General features: G+C 36.0%; 1 protein-coding gene and 1 long non-coding RNA gene across 6 annotated transcripts in view; one reads left to right on the forward strand and one right to left on the reverse strand.

Annotated features, from left to right (window-relative positions):
• LOC136026049 (uncharacterized) overlaps positions 1-21,415 on the forward strand; it is a 58,862-nt gene that overhangs the window by 27,453 nt on the left and 9,994 nt on the right. For 4 of the 5 annotated variants that reach the window (XM_065702229.1, XM_065702228.1, XM_065702225.1 and 1 more), the window contains 2 exons: positions 2,109-2,251; positions 6,546-6,677. In XM_065702229.1, the coding sequence (XP_065558301.1) occupies positions 2,161-2,251; positions 6,546-6,677 (223 nt within the window). In that variant the 5' untranslated portion in view covers positions 2,109-2,160. Of the gene's footprint in view, positions 1-2,108; positions 2,252-6,545; positions 6,678-11,144; positions 11,338-21,415 lie in introns of those variants that run through there. The other variant, XM_065702230.1, reaches the window with a different exon arrangement.
• Positions 325-21,112, reverse strand: LOC136026052 (uncharacterized). The gene is made up of 2 exons (XR_010617193.1): positions 20,971-21,112; positions 325-657 (listed from the first exon to the last, which is right to left on the reverse strand). It is a non-coding gene; the product is annotated as an uncharacterized LOC136026052 (long non-coding RNA).

A 21,415-nucleotide genomic window follows, 5' to 3' on the forward strand; every position in this document is an offset into this window, starting at 1 on the left:
GCCCATGTTGTGATAAAATATAACACGCCCATATTTCTACTGCCATCATCCGGGTGCTATCGTCCCTTGGTACAATTGTTTCGGAACTATTGAGTTGTTCATTTTGTACTCTTTGTTTGAGTCCTACATGTCTAGTAAATAAACAGCTGAAATGTAAAAAATCATGATTTGGAAAGGGTTGTAAGGAGGGTGGACGAAAACTGTAAAAAAGACAAAACAAAGTATTTTTTTATTTATTGTTTCGATAACAGTTTACAAGCCCCGTGCTTAATTTTTTGGAAAGAATTTACATAACACGTTATTCTTAAAGTGGTGAAAGGAGACTTCAAGGACAATATTTTTATTTTCTCAACTAGCAGCATAACAACCCATTAAAGTACAAAGCCACATGAGGTCATTACGCAGCTGGACAAGTTGCTTCTCCACAATTAGCTCCTTCTCGTTTATACAGGATGATGCACTTAAACCGACTTACGACCAAACAACACAAAACCCCTGGAAAGTATGGGCACATCCTGGTTGTCGAAGGGCTTAAAGAAATTGACGATGCTCTCCAATAAACTGTCACCGTCCTGTCCCAGCACTTTCCAAGCCTACTTCCTCCGGCTCGATATATTTCCATTGCCTTTCAGCATTAGATTATGATTGAGAGGCAATCTGAAATGAAATAGAATAGTAAAAGGAAGTTGACCAGCCCAAAAAAAGCCACCAAAACAACCAAAGACCAGAAAGGAAACCAGTGTGAAGTCAAGCCGTTCAATTCAAACAAACCAATTATAACCTGCGATAGTTTTCTCGGTTATATTTGCTCTTCTAGGGGTAAAGTCAGTTAACTGAGCTTGAGGAGGAACAAGCACATATCGCATGAAAACAGCTCCAAGCTTTTATGCCCCATCTACCTTTTTCGGGGTAATAATAAGGGTTAGGGTATCATTTGAGAATGATGAAAAGATTTTTTCTGGTGTTCTTGAAAAAAATATGATAGAATTATTATCAGCATAAAATATAGATCTCCCTCCCACTCTTTCTCGTGCTTGTCTTGTATCATGGTCAGTTTCAGCATCGTACCTTAAATGACTAATTTCAAATTTTTTTTTGATCTCAGCATTGAATTTTAAGGCTAAATATTTATGATAATTCTATAGGGATTGGGGATATTTATGATAATTCTATACGAATTTGGGATATTTATAATAATTCTATACGAATTGGGGGACTGACAAATTCGAGTACACAATGCATCTGGAATCGTGCCTTGTTTATGACCTTTTGACTCATTAATCGACTCAATATTTATGATAATTCTTTAGGAATTGGGGATTTTTATTACAATTCTATACGAATTGGGGATTTTTATGATAATTCTATACGAATTGGGAATATTTATGATAATTCTATACGAATTGGGGAACTGAGAAATTCAAGTACACAATGCATCTGTAATCATCCCTTGTTTGTGACCTTTTTGGCTCATTAGTCGACTCAATATTTATGATAATTCTTTACAAATTGGGGATTTTTATGATGATTCTCTACGAATCGGGGATATTTATGATAGTTCTATACGAATTGGGGATACTTATAATAATTCTTTACGAATTAGGGAATTGACAAATTCAAGTACACAATGCATCTGGAATCGTGCCATGTTTATGACCTTTTCGACTCTTATGATAGTTTTATACGAATTGGGGAATTGACAAATTCAAGTAGACAATGAATCTGGAATCGTGCCTTGTTTATGACCTTTTCGACTCATTAGTCGACTCAATATTTATGATAATTCTATACGAATTGGGGATATTTATGATAATTCTATTCGAATTGGGGAACTGACAAATTCAATTACGCAATGTATCTGGAATCATGCCTTGTTTATGACCTTTTTGACTCATTAGTCGAAGTTATTCTTATTGACTTGTTTCATTCATACTACGTCTGAGTTATTCTGAATACTGCAATTATCAGCTCTGCTTATTTTTATTTTACCCCCCCCCCCCTAATCTATTTCATTTTAAGCTATGTTTAGTTTATAATTATTGTTGCACTCCGGAAGAAAATATTCTATAGTTTCTTTTTTCTTACTTGGAGAGTTTTCGCTCTTGCAGAACTACAAGCTTTACTTCATCATGAATGGGAGAAAGTTGAACTAGATTTCACATGAAAATTCTGAAGCGTGATATGGGAGAAGCTGGTCAAATACTACTTCATGATATTGTCTGTGGAAAAGAAGTGGACGATAAAGCTTCAGGTTTGTTTGTTATAGTCTTATTTGTTTTTGAGGTAGCCGGCCACCAGGAATGTCTCCAGTCTCTACGGGGGGAGGAGCCTCCAGAATAAAAGACTTTCCTTCAGAATATGGTTGAACTTCGCGTTTATATCCCACTGATTTTCCGTGGGTAGAGCTTTTATAAAACTAAAAAATTGCCCACTCTTAGTCACCCGGTGTACATAAATTTCAGAGTGTCGCTTACTCCATGTTGTGGAGCAAATCCACCGTCTCTTTTCGGGCCAAGACTGCTAGACTTCTACCGTGAGTGGAGTGTACTACCTTGTGTATATAATTTTGAAATCGGATAATTCCTCGTATGAAACCTCGTGAAGCCTATTCATATCAATACTTGCTACTACCAAAAAACCACCCGTTCAGGCCCATTTCATGATTTACCATGAGATTCTGCTAAAATTGAGGTTTAGCTAGCGGTAATTTGACGCAATCAGTATTATGATAAAACTTTTTGATTGAATGATGCCCATCATAAAAATTGTCAGTTAAAAAAGTCTAATACTTTTAACGCTTGTGTTAAGTGGTGTTAATGACCAGATTTTACCATTCGCAATTGTCGATTTAAACACAGAATTCAGCTAATACCGAATTTGCCCAATGTATTTGTCTTTATCTCAGAGCTAATATAGTCCTTTTTTTTGCCATACAAGTTTTCTTTGAGATTTGACAGGATCTAGTAGCTCCTCCCAATATTTAACTTCTTCTTTATTCTACTGTTTCATTTCTTATAAATTTTTAGTTAAAATTTGTCTCTGCTTGAATAAGGTTCAGACATAAGAAATTCTGATTGGCTCGCCATTATCGAAGTTCAAATCGATTGGAGTTCAGTTTTTGCTTGATCCAGATCTGGACGCTTGCTAAATCTCTATTATCAATGGTTGGGATTTCAACTTATTTCCGAAATGAGTGCTAACTAAAAGATGGTATGAAAAAAAATCTCATTTTAAAAAGTTAGGATTGGCTCGGGCCGATTATAACCATGAAATAGGTTGAAGTTCAGTTTTTGCTCGATTTAGTTCTGGACGCCAAAATGGGTCTTCTTATACTTTTCAAAATGAGTTAGGTAACCAAATTTTCTAATTTTCAAAAATAGTTTAAAATCAAACTGTTTGATTTAATATTGTTGATATCGTACTTTAGAACGGCTAAAAAATTCTTTCCTTGTAAAAATTTGTCGGTAATACAATTACAAAAACGTTAACTCTCCTTTCAAATTTGTACCGTAAAACGTAACGTCTTTTGAATTTGTACAGTCGAAGTATACTCGCGTTCCAAATTAACAAACATGTCTATGCAGCACTTACTTTCAAAATGAATTACAGAACAATTGAGGTCTAGTTCTTTTTTGGATACCTGAAAGGACAACGACCATATTTGATCACAATCAAGATTAAATAGCCCGTTTAGTTAACTGGAGCAAGTATATATATGATGCTTTGTTAAAATTTTTCGCTTAGTCATTAAAAATTCTATCCGCCTGAAAAAAAAAACATGACTCGCGGGTTTGTTGATGTTCATAAAAACGTGACCTGTCAGAAAATAATTTAAATTCAATCTGCAGTTCTGTTATGCATGTAATCTTATTTGTCCAGGGCTGAATCAATCGTTATACTTTTAGATATGGTTCTTCTCTTTGAAGATAGACTTAACACGGTTTTATATCTTGGAACTAGCTTACCCGTCGTGCGGTGCTGTAATCTTAAAAGAAACGAAAATTCACCCTTGCGAAAAACCAACTCTTGCGGAGAACTCCTCCTCCAAGAAAAATGTTCCCCTTCCCCGTGACAAATCTCCCTAGGAATATTCCCCCACGGACCATTTTCCTCCCCCCGTGAAAAATTCCCCTTCATTGGGGAAAAGAGTCCATAAATCGGAAAATACGGTAATGTACCAAATCCATAAATAGGAGCATAGATTTTTTTTTTTCAAATGCCATACTTTTCACAACAGAGTTAATCCCAGACTGAAAAATTTTTCCTTTACCCTAAATTTATGTTAATTGCCTGATTAATTAGTTATGAATACATAAGCTAAGATTGTCAGGATATGCAAATTGATTCATTTTAATATGACAAATCCCTTCTCCCTGCTAAATTTTCCCCTCTGAAAATTTTCCGCACATGTAAAATGCTGATAGTATTTTTTAATTTGAAAGGTGTTGTTGAATGCTGAATTAAGAGAGTTTACTGAAAAAGAAATGTATAATTCCGGAAGTGTGTTAGATGACAGAATACATAACTAACCAACTCGTTCATTAAATATCCAGAAAATGTGAATAATTTTAACGGAAATAACTGTCAGTTATTTGTATTGACGGTCAGTAATTTTATCAGCGCAAAAAGTATTAAGAGGGTCTTGGGGGGGGGGGGACACAGACAGACACAGACACAGACAGACACAGACACAGACAGACACAGACACAGACAGACACAGACACAGACAGACACAGACACAGACAGACACAGACACAGACAGACACAGACACAGACAGACACAGACAGACACAGACACAGACACAGACACAGACACAGACAGACACAGACACAGACAGACACAGACACAGACAGACACAGACACAGACAGACACAGACACAGACAGACACAGACAGACACAGACACAGACAGACACAGACACAGACAGACACAGACACAGACAGACACAGACACAGACACAGACAGACACAGACACAGACAGACACAGACACAGACAGACACAGACACAGACAGACACAGACACAGACAGACACAGACACAGACACACACAGACACAGACACAGACAAACACAGACACAGACACAGACACACACAGACACAGACACACACAGACACAGACACACACAGACACAGACACACACAGACACAGACACACACAGACACAGACACACACAGACACAGACACACACAGACACACACAGACACAGACACACACAGACACAGACACACACAGACACAGACACACACAGACACAGACACACACAGACACAGACACACACAGACACACAGACACACACAGACACAGACACACACAGACACACAGACACATAGACACATAGACACATAGACACATAGACACACAGACACACAGACACACAGACACACAGACACACAGACACACAGACACACAGACACACACACACACAGACACACACACACACAGACACACACACACACAGACACACACACACACAGACACACACACAAACACACACACAGACACACACACACACACACAGACACACAGACACACACACACACACACACACACACACACACACATATTAAAACCCACAGGTGGAGCAGCAATTTGAAATTATCAAGGCTAAATTTGATAATATGAAATGAGTGAATCTGAAGAAAAATATTGTTCGCAATTTTCATTTAGTTCGCATTAATAAAATTCTTTCGTTTTTCTTTAAATCCATTTATATTTTGAAACTCGCTCTATTCATTTCACCAATTGTTTCAATTGCATTGCTTCATGTCAATCAAAATATTGCTAACTCTGTTATTTGCTTTCAGACAACACGTAGCAGGCAGAGGGACCAATTTTTAGTAATAGGGGGCAATCACTCTCTGGATTGTATTGCCCTCCGAGGATTTGAAAATATATTTGCATTTCCATTGGAATAAATTGCCTTCCCTAGATTTTAAGACTTACATCTTTTCTGTTAGGCCTACTTGATATTTTTTTTAATTAAAAGAATCCTTGTCCGCCCCTGCATATTCGTGAATTAGCACCCCCATAACAACAGGCACGAACCCACGAATTTATATATAGGTGTATTTAAAAATGTGAAAAAATAGGTTAATTGTATCAAGAACAATATCGGAAACCACTTGCAATTTGTAGGAGCCTTTCCTTCACACGTGTCTGATGCATTTTACGCTGTCACGCCATGTTTCTTGCGTTGGAAGGAACCTGCACTTCGAGAGTAGCTCCCAAAATTTAGTGGATTTCATCATTAACAACGAAAAAAAAACTATTTCCAACCTCACATAAGTAACCACCCATCTCAGCAAACCAAAATTTAGTTAAATCACATGTTGAATTTAAGGCCACGACTTTTCGTTCACTTTTTCACGGAAATTAAGAATCTGCACAATCCCTGCTCTCAAACATTCTCTTAGGTTCTTGTACTTGTATCGTGTTTTGATCATCCCTGGGTCCTTAAACCCATTATAAGTATATACTTTGAATACAACTGGTATGAGGCATATCAATATATTAGTATTCGCAAAACCTGTTTCTTTTTTTTAGATGCTCAGAAATGTAATATGAGTCAAAAAAGCGAGACCATCAGCATTCCTGACGTCATACTGGAAAGCCTGAAGTCTGACTATAATTCAACAATACCTAAAATTGATGAATCCTGTACGATGTCCATTAATGGTAAAGACCTTCATTAATTTGTGAGGTGTGACAAATAATTAATTAATTTTTCATTGAATAATTATTATAAAAATTCACTTTACAAGCAATCATTCCTTTATGAGTTTGAATAACTTAAAACCCAATCTTTCGAAGAACTTAGTTTCTAGGAATTAAAAAGTAAATGGGATTTAAATCGCAACCAACAAGAGGAAAATGAATCAACCCAGCTGGAGTTAAAAAAGCGATAAAAACAACTCCAGATTTTCAAATGATAAAAGAAAACATTCGACGGATATTGCTATTGGTCTCCATTTTATTTGCCAAAATATTATTGACAGTGGTAAAATAAATAATAACTAATAATTCAGAAACCAATTTCTTTCTCCGTTTTCACGAAGCAGAATAATTTCTATTAGTATTAAATCGATAAATATTTTGCGGTTGACCACATCTGAAGGAAATACGCTAATACAATGAAACACAAACCATTAGATTCCTTATCTTCTGCTCTTTTCAGATACTATGGCAACATTTTGACAATGTACCGCAACCTCCTGACTGTCCCAGATATTGTCCAAGTGTATATAAGAAACTGAAAGAAAATACTCAAAACAGGGGTGGCTCGAAGGGGGAGGGGTGAGGGGGACAGCTTTATTGGTGTTTCCTTCTCCTGGAAAGACTTTTGAGTTTTCAAACTTCTTGGTAAAGAAACGGCTGATTTTGACAAAACTCAGCCTCAAATGTAGATACGAAAAACCAAATTCGCATGTAAATAGAATAGAGTCGTTTTATTTTATCGTTTGATTTGAATTTTTTAAATTTGTTTTTAAATAGACTCGTTTAGAATAAAACAGGCTTAAAGGGACTGGACTGGTGGTGGTAGGAACTCATGCTTTAAAATCCTCCTTCTGCTCGAGCATGGTTTGTTTTTGTTTGGTTGTTCTGATCAAGCCCTACTTTTTGAGAAGTCATTTAAGTCGTTTATTTTAGCCTCGTCCAGTTCCCAGGCGCTCAATTCAGTCTGAGATAGTCTACCTTGTATTTCTTTCTTCTGAAAAGACTTTGAGATTTTCAGACTTCTCAGTAGAGAAGAATTTGCATGTTAAAAGTATAGAATCGTTTTGTTTTATCGCTTAACTTTTATTTTTAATAAATACGGATTTAAATAGATTCATTTAAATTATACCAGTATTAAAAAGACTGGACTGGTGGCCTAGCCACTCTTCTTAAAAATTTATTTATGCTCGCATATGATTTATTTCTGTTTGATGGTTCAGTATTTTGGAAATATTCCCCTTAAACCTGACAAGATAATATCAGCAAACCAAAACCAAGAGCGAGGTTACGTGCATGGAGTGTCGGTAAAGCTTTGACTACGAGTGGAAAAAAAGGCAGGAAAATTAAATTATAATTTAATAAAAGAAGCCTCACGAGACCCCTTCAAAGCAAGTGTTTCCAAGACAGTGAAAAAACTCGATTATAAAAGTAGGTTGAGACGATACAACGCTTGAGAAGGAGAAGCAAGATTTGGCTGTGCACCCAAATTTTTTTTCCTCTGGATAGGAGTGCTTTTGAAGACGCTGGGATAGCTCATTCAAGTCACGAGGTAAGTTTTTGCCCGGGACGAAAGTAATGAGCAACATTAAAAGTTATAACGAATAGAAATTAGATAAAAATTATCCAAACGTGGGCATCCGGCTCTTTACGGTAATTTTTGATGTCAAGCCATCGATCGGCAAAAATGATGAGAAGGAGTCAAATATAAGGCAAGACATTTCCGATCAAAGACCCAGAAAGGTATTTTTTGACATGTGTTACCGAGTTAGAATACATTATATCATTAGTTACTGGTTTCAATGATATTGTTGAGACGGCTTGAAAAATGATGCGTTGTATGCAAAAGACATCTCGGTGGAAATCCAATCTGCACCATCTTCTGTGTTTGAGCTATGTAAAAAGTTAAGACTCAATTGCACAGAAGAACGTCTTAACACTGTAATAATTAGTAGAGTTGTTGTAAAAGTTGCAGCGACAATTTTGAAAGTATAGTTTACAAAGGCCCTGGAATAAGGAATCAAATCTCTAAGGAAAGCCAAAGGATTTATTTTATTTCGTAATGTCCTAATCAGCCAAAGACGAGTGTATTCCCGGTTGATCCTTCAATATAAACAATGAAACAGTGACGTTTAAGAACAAAGTATCGAGAAAGATGCTGCCTTCCGCTTCGTGTGTTTCCTTTTCTCTAGTTGTTCCAGGAGCGACCAATCCGAAAAAACAACTCGGGTGGAAGACGGTCTGCCGCAATGGCACAAAAGGGAAGGCAAGTCGTTTCTCTTCCGAGTCACACAAAGCGGCTTTGTCCTATTTTTTCACTTCGTCAATAACAACAGTCATGCGGATTTCCTACTTGATAAAATCACTGAAACTAAGGTTTTGTAGAGCAGTGGCTTTAGGAGAACTGAAGAACAAAATGGCAAATTTGTTCAAATTGTTCAACTTCTAGGGAGATATGGCGCAGCTCTTGATATCCGATATAGACTATAAGAATTTACCTATTTACACACTGTTCCTCAGAACGAGCTCATTACCTTTCTTTTAGCAGAAGTCAGGGAGAAGATCCAACGGCGAAGTCTTGGATTCAAAATTTTATTTTGTGATGGCGGATAAGATAACCCGATGCTTCATATTCTGGTAAGCTTGCGGTCATAATCCACAATATCCAATCGGAAGGGACAGCTAAAAAGAGACTATTAGATGTTATCAAGGCTTATGATAAAACCGAGCAGGACATGGCAGAAAGTATAATAGTAACAGTGTCAAAGAAAGGGACTCTTCTGGATTAACTACCTTTCCAGTCTTATGACTATGCAAGTTCAATGTTTGGTCAATTTAATGGAGCCCAGCAGAAAATATCTGAACTTCTGGTTCAGATATTGTGAACAAGAAGTTCAAAATAGCTGTAATTAATAGAACATAGAACATAGAGAACATAGCTGCAATTCATATCCAGCAATTTGATAGTCCAGCTTTTCAGCATCCTTGACGACGTATACGTGTTCTTCTCTTTAACTACAAAGCAATTTGCCACGCTTAAAGAAAAACTCTCTTCGATTGAAAGCAGCCTTAATTTCCGAAACTTATCACGGACTTTGTGAACAGCAAGGACTGAAACCATGCAAATAGTAGTTACTTTGTTTGAAGCAATAGTTCCAGCCACTTATGAGACACTACAAATAAAGAACATCGATGCAAAGACGAAGGCACAAGCTACCGGCCTTCTGAAAAGGATTCTAAACTTCGGACTAATCGCTTGCCTCATGTTTATGAAAGAAATCATGTACAAGATCAGAATAGCACCCAAAAAACTTGAAGAAAAGAAGATTAACATCATTGATGCAATCGATATGCTTAAAGCTTCAAGCATCTCCCGAAAGAAGAAATTTTCCGAAAGAATGTTGGAGGATGAAATGAAAGATTTTTCATTGACAGTGAAAAAGTGTTTGGCAGAATGAAAGACGTCTTTCCAGAGGCAGGTTTCGTCAGACATCATCGTCGGTGACTTGGACCGTCTCGTCTTGACAGCCGAGCTCAGAGTCAAGTCGAGATCTCAATGCATCAGTTTTATAGACGACATTTAGAATTTTGCTTGAAAGGTTCAATTTTTTGCCATTATGTTACTTAGTTCAGCCTCCTTGTAAAAATAGGGTTTTAGTCAGACATTGAGTTAGAAACACCATTTTTTCTAAACAAAGAAAGAAGTAAGATTCTACAGCTTTTTAAATAGAGCTTGAAGTTCTGTTTCAGTTTTGACACAGCTCTACTTGCTTCAGAGAAGTCCTAGGTAAAGGAGTTCGCCAGCAGCATCAGCTTAAGCTTAATGTCCTTTGCAAATTGGCTGTGACAGTTACTGTTGCAAATAGAACATTTAGCGAGCTAAATTTTGCATAGAATTTGCTGAGAACTGCCATATTTGATTCTTTACTCAGAGAGGGTCCACTCTGAAGAAGAGCCGAATACAAATTTAGCTGTTCTTAGTTACGCATTTAAACATGAGGTATTCTTTTTTAGCTTCTTGTTTGTCTCCGTTGATAAGTTTCTGGCCAGAGTGATTTGAGCCACCCCTGACTCAAACTATGAAATTCTTTCTGTATAATATGCAAGATGTTACTTTTAAATAGATTGCCACGTTTCCTTGCATCGTTATCCACTTTTTAAAATCAATTCGAATAATATTTTCCCACAATATTGCAGTCAATTACAGACGAAACTAAATCTCGTCGATCCGAGAGTGTGGAAACCCGTTTTCACAAAAGTCCTATGACGTATCAAGAGTTTTAATTAACGGAAAAATATATTATTTAGGCTATATATGGGAAAGTCAGGGAGGGGCGGGGGTAGGATTTTTAGATTTTATACAGCCGGATTCAATAAAAGGATTTCATCGAAGCAATTTTTCCAGTTTCTCTCTTGTTATAGCCAAACAAAATTCTAACTTAGTTTATGATAACAGTTGTCGACACACCCCTTTTGCGCGTCACTTCAATTTTCTTAACAATCCGACAAGCTCCCATTGTAAAGCAATTATGCTCTTCAGTTATATCTTGGAGGAAATCAAGTAAACTGCAACAATTACAACTGGACATCATACATTTTAATTTAATTGGATTAAGAAAATCAGGTACTAACTTTAAATCAATTTATGTTTTTTTTGTTTAATTTGACAAAAGTGTTTGGTAGAAAGTGACCTATATGCTATTTTACATCATGGCGATAGATGGCATGATACAAATAATTAAGTAACAATATCGTTTCAATCATTTACGAATTTATCATATATGAATGAGCGCATAACGCGTAATAGTCTCAACATGCTCCATATTACCACTGAGGAAACTTCTCGGCGCCCTAATATTACTTTAGCTCTGATATTATTATTATTATTATACTAGCTTAACTAATTATATTTAACACCGCTACCTAACATTATTTTTAATAACTACACATGTGAGTTCTCTTAATCATACACACAAAGATTTCACCTCTTACTCCTCTAAATTTTTGTATTCATACATCAAATTAACACTTTGACACACGGACCTATTCAGTGGCTTAATTTCTGTCAAAGTCCTATGAGGGGGGGGGGGGGGGCAAAGCTGGAGCCGATTTTCCCGAGTCAAGTGAAAATGGTGAAGTGAAAAATGAAAAATGAGCCATACAGCTCTATGATTTAAGACAAAGATATACTAAAAAAAAATTAAATTTTTTTTTTAATTTTTGCATATCTTAGTTTTGACTAGATTTTTGAAGACGCTACATTTCAGTTGGAAGGGGGGAGAGGGTACTCCCCCCTGTCCCATAACAAATTACTCTCTTGTCTGTATGGATGGGTCATGAACACCCTTTTCTCATAGTGGCAGCAATGGTAGCTGCAAAAGTTATAGGTTAAAAAAACGGTCTTGTGAGAATTTTTTTTTTTTCAGAACAGATTGAGGAAAAGAATTTATCTTAATAGTAAGATTTTATTGCGGTAACAAATCCTTGAGAAATTGGAGTAAGTGCTTGACCCATCAAAAATTGCGGTGGGTTGAAATGAAAAGTATATCATTAGAATCATCATAGTCGGAAACCTTAAACTTGAAATTTTCTGTGGCCGTTTTGAAAATCCAAGAAGGTCATATTTTAGCCTTTGTCTCATCGATTTGCTATTTAATTTTCTTTCCAAATATAGCAGTCATTGTCGTTAGAAGTTCGGTTTAAGAACCTTAAAGGGACTGAACTCCATTTCTGTTACGCTCTCTTGAGGATTTTTCCCTGATCCAGTTGAAGCTCTAATAGGATATTACCTCTGGTCTAAAATAGCGTAAAATCCAAAAACAATTAAAAATAGGATTTTATCTTGGGAGGAGATTCAGGGTTATATATACGGCACACGAAATTTGGATGCTGCTGAGCTCCGGTTTGACGTATTGATCATCGACTCTGCAGACTAATGGACATGTTGCCACAACTCAAGACTGCTTATTTTACTTCATTTAATAAGAGCCAGTGTACTTTACCTTCAGTTCTAACAGCGTAATTCAATTCATGAATGAAAGTTTGTAAAGTTAAACCATATGCCTCTGAGGATTCAAAATCTCTACTTCGCATATCTTAGCTTAAGAGGTTGGCCGAACAAATAACTGTTTAGGATTCGCTAATTCAAATATTGCTTCAAGAACTTTCAAAACAGATATGCTTCAAAAATTACTCAACGCTTGTTTTAGGGTTTTATTTTTATATCAACTTCCTAGCTTTCAATCAAAACAGGATCTAGAGATGAAGTATTGAAAAGAGTGTTCTTTTAAAATAGTATAACTAAATTGTGATTCACAAATGCAAGGGCGTATCCAGGAGTTTTGTTGGGGGGAGGGGGTACATAAAACCATATAATAATCCAACATTAAAATGATTGAAATTAATATGAAGGAGAAAATGAAACCCCACACGAACGAAACCTAACATGAATATTGAAACTAAATATAAAGACAGCTGATACTGCTAAGAATGAGTAGATGGGACTAAAGCCAACATAAATTCAAATACATAAACAACTCAAAGTTTGGGGACGGTGTGAAGGATTTTACTGACTGGCGGGTCATTTTTGCCGAAAGTGTTTTTGATACTTGTGTATTATTCAGAACACACTCAATAAGTGAAGTTAGGTTCTTTCGTGAAACAAACTACGATGCAGGTACTTTCTGATAAAATATCTTATATATGGAGGTGGCTAGATTAGGCTAATGCACACAACCCCCCCCCCCCTAATGTGCAAATATATTGCCCAATCTTTTGATTAAGTTTGTCATGTTGTGTCTATTGACGCACTGTTTTGTTGTGGGCAACAACCCCCTTATCCTGGAAAAATGTAATTGCCTCTTTTTCAGTCTTTGACAAATCCCAAATCTTCATTGCAAAATCCATGTTCAGACACTATCTTATATCACTATGTGTAGCAAACTAAATTGAGTTTTGTCTTTGTGGCCATGAAACATGATTTTCTCAGCAAAATTCTTGAATGTGTTCTGAATTGAATTGAATCAATTGAATAATGAACAAGTACCAAATATTTTATTAAAATGTACCTATATCGTACTTTGTTTCACGAAAAAAACCTAATTTCACTTATTGAGTGCGTTCTGAATAATACACAAGTACCGTGTTTTTTACCGGTATAATGTCCGTTCCGAATACGAAACTTGAGAGGACAGTTTAGCCCAAAGAATCGTATAACCTGAAGAATAATAGTTCATTTTCTCACATGAAGCATATGAACAACTAGTTGGTAATCTGGTGAAGAAACGAGTAACACATAAGGAAAAAAGCGATAATAAAATTTATATACAAACACAATTCAGAAGTGGAAATTATCAATGAAAATATACGGATTAAACTCAGAATGAAGAAGATGCAGCCAATTCAGTTAAAAGTCAAATGTCTTGGTTTGGCAGTCTCAAAGTAAATCATAACGAGGTGATCAAAATGGCTATCTGTCCGTCGTTTCACGTAAACGTGTCATCACCAGTTTGAGTTTGCTGAAACTTCTTTTCATCATGGCCAAAGTTAGTGATGCTACCACAATCCACTGGTAAACTGACCAGAGAGTTAGGACTATCGATTTGACTGCATAAATTCCCAGAACAGGGCCTCAGAGGAAGTGTGATTAATGAATTTACAGCTTTTGATCTTGGTTCTGGTCAAAAGCTCTAACATAAGTCCCGTGAGTTCTAGGTCTTTTTCCAGAAATATCTCTGTGACTCCGGGAAGGCTTTCATGGGTATCGTCCATTTTCACCAGTAGACTTCGTTACGCTGGCTCCAGAAAAGAGGAGTTATCATGGATTGCATCGTCCAAGCCGTTCACTAGGGCTCTGAGGACGCCGCAAAGCTCCTTAACATAGAAAAATTTCGAGTCATCCACCGTGTCGGCTCAAGAATTAGAGATTGCCCCTGAATCACTAGCAGGTGCATGCCTAGGATCTTGTTTAAGTTGGAACTTGTATTTGGCTATTGAGCAAACTTTTTTCCACTGCTGTTTTTGATGCTCAGATTTCCTTCTCTATCTGATCAGTCTCGGAGGAGATTATAAAATGTGACGTGTCGCCCTGAGTTTTATATTCTTAATCAACGCAGTTCAGATCACGCAGTTCAGTCTGAAGCGGTTTTGCAAGAACCTTCGTCTTAAACATGACTTGGTGTATGAACATAAACATCAGCATAAAATCAAAGCAGGTTATTTGGCGATGCAGAACCCGGGCTTTTTCTTTTATTATCTTATTCTCGTTCTGTTCGACTAGATCTTTGATAATTTAAAAAATAGCGTCAAAGCTAGTCCACAGTGCTGTCAAACTCTGCGAACTGAAAGTCCATCATGTTAATTAACAGATTCTTTAGGGCTGATTCAGCACTTTCAAATGCTCGTTTTTAAGCAATAACTCGTTTCATTCCACCCGTGCATTTATCGACCTAGATTGAGGTTTCAGTATATGCCATGTCAGTATTTTCATGTTCTTTATTCAACCGAATGGAAAAATTTGGAGCCATCCGTAAAATAACGGCTTGAGTCGGTAAAACCGTTGCGTTGCCGACCAAAATAAAGATCTTGGTTGATGTCTTTTGTGTTCTTTATTTTACCAAACAAAAATCTTTGGCGGTATTTGTCTTTTTTTCTAAGTGACCAAAAACAATGGGGGTGGCGGGAATTTCCCCCTTTCCCCTCCCCCAATAAGTAACGCCAGAAATCTTGTACCGATGCGGAACCCTGTTATTCTTAGTATTGACATCTATATATATATAAAATAAGTTGTCTGTGTGTGTGTTTGTGTGTGTGTGTGTGTGACGTCATGTCACACGACGTCGAGTGACGTCATGTTTGTGTGTCGACTGACGTCATGTTTGTCGACTGACGTCGTTATAAGGATTGAGCTGTATGCGCCATGAAGTTGTTTGTCGACTGACGTCATGTTTGTCAACTGATGAAATTACACACCGGGACAAAAATGACGACCGGGACACAGGGAATATAAATGACGACCGGGAACCTCAAAGAGTAATTACAGACTGGGACATCCGGACACAAATCACGACCGGGACACAGGGAATATAAATGACGACCGGGACACAGGGACACAACTACAACGGGGACGCCGGGGGCACAGGCGGGATATATAAATAACGACTGGGACACAGATTGTTCGAATATAAATTACAGACCGGGACACCGGGACACAAATGACGACCGGGACACCGGGACACAGGGAATATAAATGACGACCGGGACACTCAAAGAGAAATTACAAACTGGGACACCTGGACACAAATGACGACCGGGACACAGGGAATATAAATGACGACCGGGACACAGGGACACATCATTAGAATAATGAGGTATAGATCTGAATACGGATTGTTTTTCCCATGGACAATTATCTGTTGCATGTTCAAGAGTCAGTAAACCTGACAATCTATTTATATGCACCGACAATGGGAGAGCGAAGAATGTTGTATATTCGCATGTTTTACGTAGTTAAAAACACACACACACACACATATATATATATATATATATATATATATATATATATATATATATATATATATATATATATATATATATATATATATATATATATATATATATATATATATATATATATATATATATATATATATATATATATATATATATATATAAATAAGTTGTCTGTCTGTGGATCTGTGGATCAGGTGACGTCATGTTTCTGTGTCGGCTGACGTCATGAAATTAGTTGTCAGGTGACGTCATGTTTCTGTGTCGGCTGACGTCATGAAATTAGTTGTCGTCATTTTTGCTTTGACGGTGACGTCATTCAAGTTATATAAGACATATGTTCACGTAGAAATCTATTAATGTTTAAGTTTACAATGACTGATGAAGATGCTCAAAGAGTCTATGCCAAAAAACTTGCTGCTGATAGTTCCTCGGCACGCTTTCTTTTCTGACTTTCTCTATCAGCAGCAAGTTTTTTGGCATAGACTCTTTGAGCATCTTCATCAGTCATTGTAAACTTAAACATTAATATATTTCTACGTGAACATATGTCTTATATAACTTGAATGACGTCACCGTCAAAGCAAAAATGACGGCAACTAATTTCATGACTTAATTTCAGAACTTAATTTCTGTGTTGACTGACGTCATGAAATTAGTTGTCGTCATTTTTGTTATGACGATGCTTAGTATATTGTAAAACACATTAATTTGGTTAATAATATACCATTTAAAACACCAAAATGAACATGCTGGAGTAGTCACTCGGTGAGAGAGGGTGTCAGAACGGAGAATGAAGGTCCCAGGTTCAAATCCTGGTTAGGCTAAAAAAGGTAAAAATCTAAAAACTAAAAAAAAACTGAAAAAACTAAAAAAGGCAAAAACTACAAAAAAAACTAAAAACTACAAAAAAAACTAAAAACTAATAAAAAAAAATTAAGAATAAAAATAAAAAAAAATAAAAAAGATAAAAACTAAAAAAAAAAGTAAAAAGAAAAAACGAAAAAAAACTAAAAAAGCTAAAAAAAAAAGGTAAAAACCAATAAAAAACTGAAAAGAAAAAAAGGAATAAAACTAAAAAAATTTTCATCTAAAAAACTAAAAAAAACTAAAAAAGGTAAAAACTAAAAGAACTAAAAAGAAAAAAAACTAAAAAAAGGAAAAAAAACTGAAAAATAAAGGAGAAAAAGAAAACTAAAAAAATATAAATAAAAATAAAAAACTAAAAAGATAAAAACTTCAAAAAAAACTAAAAGGAAAAAAGAAAAAAACTAAAAAACCTAAAAAAAAGGTCAAAACCAATAAAAAAAAAACTAAAAGGAAAAAAAGGGAAAAAATTAAAAATTTATTAAAATAAATTTGACCGGGACACCGGGACACAAGGAATATAAATGACGCCCGGGACACTCAAAGAGAAATCAGAGACTGGGACACCGGGACACAAATGACGACCGGGACACAGGGAATATAAATGACGACCGGGACACAGGGACATAACTACAAAGGGGACGCCGGGGTGCACAGGGGGATATATAAATGACGATGGCGACTCAGGGAATGGTCGATTAGCAATCACCATCAACAAAGCTCAAGGGCAATCATTAGAATCATGAGGTATAGATCTGAATACGGATTGTTTGACGCACTGAATGACAATTTCAAGTTTAATTACTCATTCCTTTAATTAAAAAAAAATTGGCGCTTGTTTTTCTGATTTCTAAATTGGCGCTAATTCTTTTGTATCAAAAAAATATAAATAACTGGATTTTAGATTTTACACCTTAAATTTCTTTTTTCTTATTTTCTTTTGTTCGTTGCAATATTCTAGAAGTAATTGTAGCGAGAAATCCCAACAGAAATCGATGTGTCCTTTCTTTAAATGTAAAAAAACAATAACAAAAAAAAAAAAGAAGAAACGAGGGGAGATTGAAACAAAGGAGAAAATGCAAACTAACCAAGTGACAGTGATAGTAAATTAATATGAAATAAAGGAAAGATTTAAAGGAAAACATCCAGTGAGCAACTTAGACCAATATTGGCAGAAACGGAATTTTGATATCAAGTAAAACGTACATTTACCAAATTTCTAGCCATCGAGGTTGACTTTAGAAAACCTAGAAATAACACCTGAAGTCGGTACACGATCTAGGTATTGAACATTAGTAGGTTTCGGGTTGTTAATATATTCACCAAGTTAGTCATGCAAGTTAGTCTTTGAAGCCGTAGTCAATACAAGAAACAAGATAAGCATGCAAAGTAAAAACCGTTTCCAGAGCCGTTCAAAAGAGAGCAACTTCTCAGGATGCTGTGCCTGGGGGACGGCTGGGGACTCCTTACTTGTATCAAATTGTTCACTGATTAAGATTTTTTTGCTTATATTTGAGTCAGGAGGGGGTGCTATAATTAATTTTGCCCCAGGTACCACCAACCCTAGGAACGGCTCTGACTATAAGTAAAGATTGTAAAGTAAGGATTATAAATGAGCACAGTAATTCACCTCCACTATTTAATTACAGTGGTATATGAACTGTTGGCTTTTCATCAGAGGACAAATAGGTCATTCATGTAAAAGCAGGTCATTCTCGAATGGTGTCGGAAAAAATCCATAGACAAAGGTTAAACGAAAACTGGAACTTCATAGGAGGCAGGTTAAGAGCGAAATTTTGAATAAGGATTTGAATAAGGACAAGCGCAATTGCATTGACCTCAGACATATTGGACTGCAATAAGTTGCTAGTAGCAGTATTAGTTCCGTAGCATGCAGGATTTTTTCAGTCTAACCCTCATAAAATTGATTCTTCCAATTTTCTCCGTGAACTAATCCCCTTCCACAAATAAATATACACGTATGTGCCTATTGTTAAATACATGTATGGTAAATGAAATTCAACTTCAAGAAAAGTCAATAAAGAAGAAAAGTCCACGTCCAGAAACTCAGGAGGCTTAGTATGTGAGGGGCCCAAGGCCCATGCCCTGTGTACGTCTATCGGAATTTTGTGGTTTTGGCAATTATTTTACAAATGTTTAGCTTTAACCAGGTTGGTCCTTTCACGCTCTGGTCTTCTAGCAGAGGTGGTTTTTTGGGTGGGTAGAGAGCGCAATGGTCCTGGGCAGAGAAATTTTAGGGGCACAGATTTTTAAATGAATACGCTTACGCTTATAATCATTTTGTAGTTTTGAAAATTTATTTGTATTGAAACAAAACAGAGGGCTTAGTTGGCAAATTTTATTATAATTGGAAATATTAAAATTTGGCCAGAAAACTTTTGGGAGACATGGGAAGGGGTGATAATCAAGATTTTGGCCCTGGCGTTAGAGATTACAGAATTGCCATTTTTTGTCTTTGTTTCACTTTTTTCCTCCTTCTTTTATTTATCGCTGTCCAAACTTGACAATACACTAGGACACCCGCGGGAGACTGCAAGATGACTGCTCCTTCTTCAGAATTCCTTAAATCCACTGAGGCCATTGCCTCCCTCCCACTCAAAAATCAGAAGGCTCTTCCCTCCTCGTGAACACAATTGTGGGTGTTCTAGGCGACAAAGTAACTGAGAAATTCAGTTAGCTATTATGAATTTTCCGGTTACATTCCGTAAAAAATGGGTCTCGTCAAAAAATATACACCGTTGGTCGTCAGAGATGATACTTCAAACATAAAAAGCATGACGAGACCTTCCTTTCAAGCTGTAGACTCCTAAACAATTGAATAACAAGAGATGGTTTTAAGTTTCGTCATCATGACTTTTTGTTTTGAAAAAAAGGGTTATCCTTCTCTAACAATAGTATTCAGACGATCATTGCTACTGTTTAGTTGTATTTTTTGAACAATTTCTATTCAAACATGCTTATCAGAAAAGAATTTTAACTCAATAAAATCTGAGAATTGAACTAGTTTCAAGCCATAATATCACAAAATGACTCCAATTTTCTAGGAATTTGAAACAAAGCAAAAAATTATAAGCAAAAACTGAAAGAGTATCAGTTAAGTTAAGTTTTCATAAATAAAGTTTTACTTAGCTAAACACATTCCCAACTAAAACATTGACCTTTATCTATATTTTGTTGTATATTTTTATTGTTGTTGTCGTTTTTGTTCAGAACAGATAGATCGTATTATCTTATTAGTAGTGTACCATCGAGTATTGTGTTGGACGGTCGTGTTTGGCTTATAATAATGAAGTCATTCCTTTATCTATGTAAATTCTGAATGTAAAATTGTAAGCTGTGATATTTAACAAGCTATATTTCAGAATTTAAGGAATTGTAGTCGCGAAGAAAGCAGCTACCACATAAAAAAAAAAACTATATAAAATACGAAGTCTTATATTTTAGTCTTATGTTCTTATGTTTGTGCGAAATTTTAAGAATTTCAGTAATACAAAGAAATTAATACAAACTTATATGCATAATAAGACTAAGTCAATTAAAACTAAAAAGATATAGAATTTAAAATGTAGCGTTTACCTATGAAAGTAAGAGCGATATTAAACTAAGAACGAGCATAGACTGACGCATAACAGTTTTAAAAGAATACAACGAAATATGGGTACTTGTCTATGACAGTGATCACATCCAAGAAGTGAAGTTAGTTTAATCCTAATGAAATATACCAAAATGTAATACTTATTAACAAAATTATGGAAACTGAAGCAGAGAATGGTGGAAAGCAGGCTGCCCAGAACGCATTATATTAAATACCTAACCTAATCAACTCTATATATTAAGTATTTAATTAAAAAATATCTACATAGTAGTTTATCTCACTCAGGCTAAGCTGATTATCTCCGAGTGCACACAGAAAACCGGTTTTATTACACATTAAGTTAGCAATGCCTGGTGCAATAGATATAGTTCCCAACTGCGTGCAAATGGAACACTGGTCTTTAAGGCTAGTTAAACGGGGTAGCCGCTCCCCTTAGTAATGTATATTGGTTTTCAATTTGATTTTGCAATTCACCGGGATTACTACAAAGTGAAAAGTGTAATTAGCTTTGGGATTTTACTACCAGCTCATTAAGTATGAGACTCTGTATTAAGTCACAATAAGAAATAAATTACGAAACAATGCCCAGCAAAACAACGTGAAACCGGTAAAAGCTCGTGGTAAAATATCATCTCATGCTAATAAAAATTGCGTCGAAAGCCAAACCCAGTTTGAATTGTTATTGTTACCATGTCTGTTTACTGTGGAT

Source organism: Artemia franciscana, chromosome 4 (genome assembly GCF_032884065.1).
Source record: "Artemia franciscana chromosome 4, ASM3288406v1, whole genome shotgun sequence".
NCBI classification, from domain to species: domain Eukaryota; kingdom Metazoa; phylum Arthropoda; class Branchiopoda; order Anostraca; family Artemiidae; genus Artemia; species Artemia franciscana.